Raw genomic sequence first — 11,289 nt, 5'->3', positions numbered from 1 at the left:
TTAACACAAGAAATATGAATTTATTCTCCTTTGTTTATTTGTGTTGGACCAACAAACACACAAACAAGCCATCAGTGTAAACAGTTTCAGTTGTTGTAAAACACATTCATCGCATCATCAGATCCTGAAACAGTCCGGCCAAGAGAGGAATGTTACATAAAAAACACACACACACGCACGCACACACGCACACACACACACACACACACTGTTTTATCTCATTCATATGGACCAATCACTGACATAATGTTTTACAAAAACCACTCAATGCCTCACCCTGACCTCTGGCCTCTGCTTTTAAATACAGACTTCTGATTTATGGGATGCACAATTTTTGGTAAAACAAGCACACACACACACACACACACACACACACACACACACACACACACACTCAGAGTCCGTGGCTCTTTAACTACTGTTCTTGCAGCGGGACAGAAAGTTTTCTTCCTTTTTTAGTCACATTCACGTTTGTTTTCGTCTGAACTGGGGCAGAAGCTGCGTCCTCACAAACTGAACAACACGAGTCTCTGTGAGAAGAACGGCCACGCACACACCGAGCAGACACACCGCTCCCACGGCGACGTGCAGCAGCCTCAGCAACCAGCCGCCGTCGCAGCACAAGACGCCCTGAAACCAAAGGAAGGAAGACACTACAGGTGAATAGGGTAAAAATGTAAACTAACAGATATCACCATGAAACTTCCCAAGTTTATCACTCACATTAAGACAAATATTTTTTGTATTACAAGTTTTGTCAAATTTCATGTTTAAATATGTAAATGAGGCAACATCTAATGAAGTATGCACTAATTTGCATATATTCCCACAACAGAAATCTGAACAATGGATAAAGCTACTTTCAAAATTCTTGTTTTATTTTGTTGACATATTAGAGTCAGAAGTTTTTACAGAGGGGATTTTGGATATCTCTTTTTATCACTTTGTAAACGAGAAAATACTCTCACCAGCCCTAAAAAAATCAAATTTTGCCATTTTTTGAGGGATTAAATGTTGTATAAATCAGGCTGTGAATGATATATCAACAAACCCCTCTGTAAAAACCTTCAGAATATAGAAAGGGATCAAAGTGGAAGGTTTGGTGTCTGTAAGTGCTGCTGAAGTGGAGATTTCTAGCTCAGAGTCTGAGGAAAAACTCTTTCTGAGAAAACGGCCTTTAAAGATTTGTATTGTAAAAATTCCATAGATTGTTAATGTAAATCGTACTTTTATGATTTGTTGGTGACACAGATGAAATGACAATTTTTGGAGCCTACATCATTGTTCAGGGGAGAGAGAGCTTTACAATGATACCTGACATGACATGGGTCAGACAACCCGCACAGCACAGTTTGTCACAGTAGCATGTTAACTTTTGGTGAATTTGGCAGAAATCTACTGACGAAAATGAAGTAAAATAAAAACCTTAATGTGGATTTTCTACCATTTCTTTCCACTAATCTGAAATCAGACATAATAAGGAAGCAAAATAGCTCAAAATCTCAAAATTGATTGGTGCATGAAAAAAATATGTTTTTGCCTGTTAGTGTCTCGCCTTGAACTCAGATTATAAAACACTCTGAATCTGAACGAATGCATTTAAATAGAAAGAGAGGAGAATGAGGAGGCCATGTTTTTTTCCTCGTACCTCAGAAACAGCGGTGACGACGGCGCTGACGGCCAGAGCCAGCAGCAGCAGCGGAGAGGGCAGGAGGCCTCGCAGCGGTCTCCACTGGCTGGACAGGAAGTAGCGGTGGATGTAGAGCAGACTGTGGCAGATACGCAGCCCCATGTTGAGGCAGTTGGCCAGGATGAAGCCCACCGCACCGGCCCACCAGGTCAGCAGGTAGGACAGGAAGAGGAAGGACACGGACAGGGCCAGCATCACCAGGTTGTACCTGAGGACGACACACAGACACAGAGGGACGGGGGAGACGATGATGTGTGAGATAAGATACGATACGATATGATACGATACGCTACGGCACAGAACGGTACAATTACGATAAGATGCGGTAAGATAAGATAAGGTTTGGTATGATACAGTACTATATGTTACAATACGCTATGGTATGATACGATACGATACGATACGATACGATACGATACGATACGATACGGTACAATAAGGTAAGATAAGATAAGATACAGCACAGTATGATACGGTACGATACAGTACAATACGATATAATCCAGTACGGTACAGTAAAGTATGATACAATACTAGGGGTGGGAGAAAAAATCAATTCACATAAATATCGCAATATCTTTTTAGACGATTTTTTAATCGATTATTTTTTTGAATTTTTTTTTGGGGGGGGGGATGTTTTTAAATATTGTGCAATGTGCATTTGTTAGCCTTTTTTACATACAGAGAGTACAGGTTTTGAAAAGGGTTTAAGTTCACTTTATAATGGAATATGTTAATTTATAGGCTCCTACAGTATTTGTGTGCAGATAAATGTTAATATGCAGACTAAAAATCGAGAGAATCGGCAATATCATAGAATCGCAATTTAAATAGAATCGCCATCCAAAAAACCGTAGAAGAATCGAATCGGGAGAAAAGCATATTGTCCCAGCCCTATACAATACAGTATGATAAGATAAGATAAGATAAGATACAGCACGGTACGGTACAATACAGTAAATATGATACAATCAATAAGGTAAGACAAGATAAGATAAGACAAGATACAGTACATTATGGTACAGTACGGTATGGTACGATAAGACATAAGATATGATATGATACGATACGATACTATTATTTAGGATAACAATGTGATACGGTACGATACAATAAAATATAAGATTAGATACAATATGGTACAGTACAATATCATAAGATTTTGTATTTGTATGTTCTGACCTGTCGACCTCCTCCTGGCTCATGGCAGCGAAAACAAAACACTCAGTCACTCCGTTGACGGCGAGCAGGAGGACGTAGCAGCTGTAGCATCGCAGCAGAGTGGGGCCTTCAACACAGGAGAGCATCCCATAACTAACTAGAACTATAAAACTATAACTAACTAGAGTTATTAATAATTATATAAACAGTTTGTATTGTGTTAGGTGTGATGATGTGTGTCACTGACCTGCTCCGCTGCTCAGCATGGAGCCGCCGTAAATATCCAGAGCCAAGTGTGAGTAGGCGAAGCCGAACACGGTGATGATCAGACCGATCACCAGCACCAGCTTCAGGAGACACTGCAGGACGTCTGCTGCCATGGCAACGTCCTCCTGCGACACAACAACAACACCAAGTAAAAAACAGTGGCGATTAAAGGAGAATTCAGGTCATTTTTGACCCCTAAATCGTTGTCCTGATGGTCACCCGGTGTTGGTTGGAGCAAAAAACGCGACTAAAATTGATGCAGGCAAACCGGAGTTACCATGGCTACCCGGCGCTAGGGATAGCCACAACGCTAACCTATGGGGGCAATTCTTTATAACCACAACAAACACTCCAAAAACAATCAGATATCTATGGTACATGACTGGAATCCTTAGAGACACCACTGAACTCATATAGTGTACAGTATAAACAGTATAAACTTTGTGTTTTTGCATGTAGCCACTCACCTCAGATAGCCGAACTCTGAAACATCCTGAAAGACATTACTATCCCATCACAGAGCGCCTGCTCTCCCCGCCACAGAAACTAACACTTTGTACTTGTTGTGATGATTTCTTTATAAAATAAACGGTCGAGCAGTGCAGTGGTAACGTCCAAAATATCTCCGACCGTTTATTTTAGTAAAGAAATCATCACAACAAGGAAAAAGTGTTTGTTGTGGCGGGGAGAGCAGGCGCTCTGTGATGGGATAGTAATGTCTTTCAGGATGTTTCAGAGTTCAGCTGTCTGAGGTGAGTGACTACATGCAAAAACACAAAGTTTATACTGTTTATACTGTTATATGAGTTCAGTGGTGTCTCTAAGGATTCCAGTCATGTACCATAGATGTTTGATTGTTTTCTGAGTGTTTGTTGTGGTTGAAAGAATTGCCCCCATAGGTTAGCATTGTGGCTATCCCTAGCGCCGGGTAGCCATGTTAACTCCGGTTTGCCTGCATCAATTTTAGTCGCGTTTTTGCTCCAGCCAACACTGGGTGACCATTAGGACAACGATTTAAGGGTCAAAAATGGCCGGAATTCTCCTTTAACAGACATTAAACACACAGAGCCATGAATCCTCCGGGGTTCGAACCTGTTTCTGGCTCTTCACGTCCCGTCCTCGCTCCAGAACTTTGGCAAAGAAGATGTAGAAACTCTCCTCGATGGGCAGGAAGATGAAGCGAGCGACCATGGAGCCCAGGTTGTTGACGATGTCGTAGACGCCCTGGTCCCCGAAGCTCAGCACGTTGAGGAAGGTCATGACGTAGCGCTCGCCCTCCGTCAGGATCTGCTTCAGGAACGACTGTTTGAAGAAGCTCCAGGTGAGTCGGGCCAAGGTCCCGTCCACCAGCGGCTGCAAACACAGACACAGGAGGAGGATTCAGTCCTTCGTGTCTCAAAAACAAACAATCATCATCATTGTTGTTGAATTTGTGGATGTTTTGCGGCACCACCTCTCCTTCCTCTCTGCGGGGCAGAAGATCTCCAACACTGTCCAGAGGAAAACTCTTCTTCTTCGCTTCTTTAGAGCCCAAGAAACGAACAAAGTAAAGAGCGTAGCACAGCACCAGGAAGCCGGTGTACACCAACTATCAGAAGATAGGATTAAAATGAGTCAAATGTGAAGGACAAACATTAAAGAAATAACCACAGACCATTGCCATAATCCCTATAGTCATAGCAGTAGGTTTGTTACCTTTAATTGTCGGTGCAAGCTATTTTTAGAGCGGCGGAGCAGAGCCGTGAGCTGCTCAGAGCTACGCTACGGAGGCTCATGGGATTTCTTGGTTTCCCTCATCAAACTCATCAAATACACAATCCAACAACTCCAAAACGCTCTGGTGGACAAGTTGTGAGCTGCACATTCACCACGCTATGAGATAATAACACAACGTTACCACACAGAGTTGTTTTAGAGGGAAATTCATGCAAAACCGCTGATGCACGTTGCCTTCAGGGACAGTTTTTCATCAAGCAGTCTCTGCATTTCCCTCTAAAACAACTCTGTCTGGTAACGTTGTGTTATTATCTCATAGCGTGGTGAATGTGCAGGTCACAACTTGTCCACCAGAGCGTTTTGGAGTTGTTGGATTGTGTATTTGATGAGTTTGATGAGGGAAACCAAGAAATCCCATGAGCCTCCGTAGCGTAGCTCTGAGCAGCTCGCGGCTCTGCTCCGCCGTTCTAAAAACAGCTTGCACCGACAATTAAAGGTAACGAACCTACTGCTATGACTATAGGGATTATGGCAATGGGCCAATTTGCCAAAATGTTGAACTATCCCTTTAAAGTTTCAGGAGCACAAGCAGAAAACTTTAGAGCGCAAACTGTTAATAGACTTGCAAAGCAAATATTGGTACATAACCCTTGTACCGCCACATTACGTAATAATGCCGCATTATGTAATAATGTAATACATTTTCGCCTCATGATATAATAACGCCACATTTTGTGATAAAATTCTTGATATGTAATAAACTCTGCCGCATTTGGTAATAATTTGGTGCATTATGTAACAACTTATTTCAAAATGCGGCAGAGTTCTTACATATTGAGTTCAAGAATTTTATCACAAAATGCAGCGTTATTACATAATGTGGTGCTACAACCATTAAATTTACAGGCCGTTAATTATGTAATAATGTCAAGAAATAGCCAAGAAATAACAGTCAATTTCATAGTAATGAATATAACCAAGAAATAACAATTGGTGGAGAAAAATTCTGGCCTTTCCCAAAAAAGCATAAAAAGTATGTGTGTTTATGAAAAACATGACATTACTATGAAACTGACCGTTATTTCTAGGCTATTTCTTGACATTATCACGTAATTAGCGGCCTGTAAATTAAAGGGAAACCCAGATATTCACATTTCCTTTTCATTTATGATCCTCACATAGATCGGTCTGACACCTGTAATGACAAATTCTTTGAGTCGCCCCTTCCATGTTTCATCAGTGATAAATAAAACAGCAAATGTGCAAACAGATGAAACATTTACTTAAACTGTCTCAAATTTTAGGTGCCACGGTCGACACTTTATCTGATTTCTTACGTGAGCAGCAGAGAAGATGTAGAGGCCGAGGCCGCGGGCCGACACCACCAGCACCACGGTGACGCTGCACTTGGCGATCATGGCCAAGCTCTCGGCCACCACCTTCAGACGGACGAACATGTGGGCCTGGGCCAGGACCCAGAGCGGCTCGGCCAGCAGCTCCTGGACCCCGGCCACGGCGAACAGAACCACCGCCGGGCCGTAGTACGGGACGGCCTGAGGGTCCGGGACCTCCAGGAGCCAGAGCCACACACAGACCAGCAGGACGGCCCATAGCACACCCAGAGGAAGTCTGAGAGAGAGAGAGAGAGAGAGAGAGAGAAACATTAAAGGGATAGTTCACCCAAAAATTGGTTCTCGGCGTAGCAGTGCATGTCCATATAACGGTTGCAAATGGATACCAACTGTCTTCGTAACAAAAAGACACACCAAAAAACATCCAGATACCTCCATGCTGCTCGTATGTAATGTCCATCTTGTATTGAAGCCCCGAAATGCGAAATTGTCCCGAAGAAAATTAAATAAGTCTATATTTCAAGCTTGTTTTGTAGCGGAAGCTTCTTGAAGCTCCTCTTCCCGGTTCGTCAAATTTCAATTTTGGGTGAACTATCCCTTAAACAGATCAGCTTTTCTGAACTCCTAACCTCCTGACCTCATCAAATACACAATCCAACAACTCCACAACGCTCTGGTGGACAAGTTGTGACCTGCACATTCACCACGCTATGAGATAATAACACAACGTTACCAGACAGAGTTGTTTTAGAGGGAAATGCAGAGACTGCTTGATGAAAAACTGTCCCTGAAGGCAACACGCATCAGCGGTTTTGCATGAATTTCCCTCTAAAACAACTCTGTGTGGTAACGTTGTGTTATTATCTCATAGTGTGGTGAATGTGCAGGTCACAACTTGTCCACCAGAGCGTTGTGGAGTTGTTGGATTGTGGATTGTCTAAAAATGGCTTGATTGATTGATTGATTTATGATTGATTGATTTATTCGTCCATTCCACAAAACATTAACATACATAAACAAGTCAACATTTCTTAATCAATATGGGCGAAAGGGCAAAGGCAGAAGCAAAGCTTATTAATGCCTACCCTATTTACAGGAAAAAAGATTACAATAACAAAACAAAACTAAATTTGTAGGAAAATTACACTCGAAGAGATTAAGTAGAGTGAACAGTATCAAAACGAAACAAACAGAACCTCCATTTAGTAATAATAATTTTCTTACTTTATGTTAGTGTTAAATATTTATTCAATACGTTGATTTTAAACATTCTTTTAAATTGGGTAATAGTTGTACATGATTTTAATTCATTGTCAAGGCTATTCCATAATTTTACTCCAGTAACAGAAATGCATTTGGCTTTAGTGTTTGTCCTTGCTTTTGGTTTGTTTAAAATGCAGGTCCCCCTGAGGTCATACTGGGACTCTCTAGACGAGAACAGCTTTTGTATGCAGGGTGGAAGTAGGTTGTTTATTGCTTTATAAGTTATTACAGCAGTGTTTAAATTAACCAGGTCTTCGAATTTCAATGTTTTGGTACTGATGAAGAGTGGATTTGTTGGTTCTAAGTAATCCTTTTGGTGTATAATTCTAATGGCTTTCTTTTGCAGTATGAAGATAGGATTTGTGATTGTTTTGTATGTGTTACCCCATACCTCAACACAATATGTTAAGTAAGGAAGTATGAGGGAACAGTACAGTATGTAAAGTGAGTTTTTGTTCACTATGTGCTTTATTTTATGTAGTATTGCGATTGTTTTGGAGACTTTTGTTTTAATATAATCAATATGTGATTTCCAGCTGAGTCTAGAGGCTTGCACCGACAATTAAAGGTAACTAACCTACTGCTATGTCTATAGGGATTATGGCAATGGGCCAATTTGCCAGAATGTTGAACTATCCCTTTAAAGTTGTTAGATTTATTTTTTATTTTTCAATTATTTTTTTATCTTTGTTTTTCAATTCTCATGATGTTTTTCGTAACCATTTTTTTGCTCTATGTCTTGTATGTAAATCACTGTGCAGCACCTTGGTAAACTTTTATGTTTTGGAAATGTGCTATAGAATAAATACAGTGGATTAGACTGGATTGGATGTGAGGTCAAATGTTCATGTCATGATCAGATGAAGAGTGATGATTTCATGATGTCATGATGATGTCATGCTCACGTCAGCCACAGCAGGTTGACCACTTGTCTCCAGCTGTGGTTGGTCCCAGACCCTCCGCTCAGACAGGCTCTCCTGAACGCCTCTCTGGACAGGAACACCAGGGTGGAGTACAGCAGCGTCAGTCTGCAGCAGCAACACAAAGGTAAGAGCGTTACAGCAGGAAAATGGTAGAAAATAAAGTATTTTCTATTATATTCTATTATATTACAGCAGAAACATGGAAGCAGCGACTTCCCGACCCACATGCAAGTCTAATATATGAACATACAATATAAAAACACATATGTAGAGCATATTAGAAAATGGAACAATTTCATGTATTATTGACACAAATATCCAGCCCATAAATATCTGTATGTTTATGTTGACGTAGGTCTGTGTTTGTATTTATATTGTTATATATGTTACATAAACATATCTCCATGTCAAAGCCTGTCCATATATGTTGATATTATGAACAATGGGTTCAAAAAGTCTGAGACCAGTTAGTTTCCCAGAATGTAAATATACGTCAACATTAATGTGGACATTAAAAAGAAAAACATAGTTCAATAATTGTAATACATACACTAAATGTACATGTACTGTATGTAATATACACTGCTCAAAAAAATAAAGGGAACACTTAAACAACACATTGTAACTCCAAGTATATCACACCTGTGTGAAATCAACCTGGGATGATAATTTTGATTGATCATTTGTATGTTATTTTCTTCTCAACACACTGTACTATATATTGAATAACGATTTTAAACTGCAATATTTCATTAATTGAGATCTAAGATGTGTTGTTTAAGTGTTCCCTTTATTTTTTTGAGCAGTGTATGTATATGTATATACACTAAATATAGCAACAGTAATATAGGGTTGAAAGATATCTGAAAAATCATCAAATATGTTATCAACGTAAACCTTCATATATCCAGAGGATGTTGGTGTGTGACAATATAATATAGGTGACAGCATCACTATACGTATTATATATCTAGGGACATTTATATACAGTGACATCATGTAAAAGTTTGTCCCCCCCTACTCTATGGCTTCTGGAGATAATTTCATCTTCCACTTGATGAACTGTTCACATTAACAGACATCTGGTCCAGGGGGGGGGCAAACTTTTGCATGACACTGTAAATGTGTATATGTCATATATTACACGTGTAATTGTGTGTGTGTGGCAGAGCTGGCCCAAGACATAAGCAAACTAAGCACCTGCTTGGGGCCCCGTGACCATTGGGGGCCCCAAAGGGCAAGTAACTTTTTTAAATTGTAGTGCGTAACTTCTGTCAACCCTTGGAGAAACTCTGCGTAACTACAAAAAACTTTAATTGTTGTTACATTTCAAATTGTTGTTGCACTTTGCTGTTGAAAAACCAACATTTTTAAAGAGCAGATGATGTGTTCACAGTAAATGCATTGTCTGTTGGTTTATTTTGTCACTTTTAGTCGTCACCTAGGTGACATTCAGTATCCCAGTACTATATATACTGTATATCAATTTAAATACTAAATGTAAATCAACCGCAGGCTGCACCTTTAGCTGAAAAACCATAGATGGGTAAAAAGCTGCCAGGATATGATGATTCATAATGACAGATTAGAAAAATGAAATTGTATTATTGGCAGTAATAGAGGGCACCGAAATAAAGATTTAGCTTCAAATCAGGCCTCATGGAGGCTTGGGCCGGCCCTGGTGTGTGGCCTGTGACATCACAGCACCTGTGCTCTTTACCTGACGTTGACGACTCCGATCAGCTCCCTGGACACGAAGCGCAGCGTGAAGGCGTTCAGCAGGAAGGTGAGCACCCGGAACATCACCTGAGTTCACAACAACAATAATAGGCTAATCATCATAAAAACCTAAATAATAAACAGCGATGAGAACAGCAGCATCAGTCTGAGCAGGTGTGTGTCTGTACCTGTAATAAAACATTGTATGAGGCCAGAGTGGAGGCTTTCCTCAGCACCTCCTGGGAGCTCATGGTCACTCTGATCAGGACACAAACAGGTTGAGACGAAGAGGAAACATCACGGTGGAGTCAAAGAGTTAAAGAGTTAAACAGTTAACGACAGAGTGACACATCACAGAGTCACTAGCGGCTCTGGTCCGCAGCCATTCAGAGAAAGAAAAGAGCGAGAAACTAAACTACAGACAGACAGAGACAGATAGATAGGCAGCAGCGGTGGAGGCTCCGAGCAGCAGCAACACTTCCGTACACACTGTACGGAGCCACGTAACGCGATGACGTCAAAGCGTGTTGCGTTCAGCGTGCCGCTAGAGGGCGGAAGCGTCTTTAATAAATCCATGGAGCTCCTTCCTTCCTTCCTTTCTTTCTTTCTTTCTTTCTTTCTTTCTTTCTTTCTTTCTTTCTTTCTTTCTTTCTTTCCCTGTCCTTTTCTTTATTTCATTTTTTCTATCCGTGTCCTCTTCTCTTATTTTATCCCTGTCCTTTTCTTTCTTTCTTTCTTTCTTTCTTTCTTTCTTTCTTTCTTTCTTTCTTTCTTTCTTTCTTTCTTTCACTGTCCTTTTCTTTATTTCCTTTTTTCTATCCCTGGCCTCTTCTCTCTTTTTTTTATCCCTGTCCTTTTCTTTCTTTCTTTCTTTCTTTCTTTCTTTCTTTCTTTATTTCTTTCTTTCTTTCTTTCTTTCTTTCTTTCTTTCTTTCTTTCCCTGTCCTTTTCTTTCTTTCTTTGTCTGCCCCTTTTCTTTCTTAGTCTATCCTTTTTCTTTCTTTCTTTCTTTCTTTCTCCTTTTTCTTTCTGATTTATCTTTTTTTCTTATGTTCTTTCTTGATGTTTTCTTGATGCATATGATGTGCTTTTTATACATTTTAAAGTCCACAAAAAAACAAAAAATCCTTTTGTTTTGATATTTAAATCCCTGTTTTTATTTAACTGATTAATATCCCCTGATTAGTACGTAAAATGT

At 40.2% G+C, this 11,289-nt stretch overlaps 1 protein-coding gene across 1 annotated transcript; it reads right to left on the bottom strand.

The window, feature by feature from the left end:
* rft1 (RFT1 homolog) lies at window positions 1–10,514 on the bottom strand. The gene is made up of 10 exons (XM_083971840.1): window positions 10,280–10,514; window positions 10,093–10,178; window positions 8,355–8,477; window positions 6,172–6,463; window positions 4,572–4,706; window positions 4,211–4,471; window positions 3,099–3,243; window positions 2,873–2,978; window positions 1,649–1,898; window positions 1–630 (listed from the first exon to the last, which is right to left on the bottom strand). Exons 1-10 carry the CDS (start codon window positions 10,340–10,342, stop codon window positions 466–468), a joined length of 1,626 nt encoding a protein of 541 aa, XP_083827966.1. The 5' UTR covers window positions 10,343–10,514; the 3' UTR covers window positions 1–465.
* Between the last annotated feature and the right edge of the window lie 775 nt (window positions 10,515–11,289).

The sequence above is a fragment of the Trachurus trachurus genome, assembly GCF_905171665.1.
Source record: "Trachurus trachurus genome assembly, chromosome: 5".
Classification (NCBI taxonomy): Eukaryota; Metazoa; Chordata; class Actinopteri; order Carangiformes; family Carangidae; genus Trachurus; species Trachurus trachurus.
The sequence above is the reverse complement of the archived record's forward strand: the minus strand, read 5'-3'. Positions and strand labels throughout refer to the sequence as shown.

Bases quoted from the DNA above. Each gene is read 5' to 3' on its own strand.
- rft1 (XM_083971840.1), bottom strand. From the start codon at position 10,342: ATGAGCTCCCAGGAGGTGCTGAGGAAAGCCTCCACTCTGGCCTCATAC. The intron at 8,478-10,092 runs GTAAAGAGCACA...TTGCTGCTGCAG, and splicing joins ATCGGAGTCGTCAACGTCAG to ACTGACGCTGCTGTACTCCA. The intron at 3,244-4,210 runs GTTCGAACCCCG...GTTGTGTCGCAG, and splicing joins ACGTGAAGAGCCAGAAACAG to GAGGACGTTGCCATGGCAGC.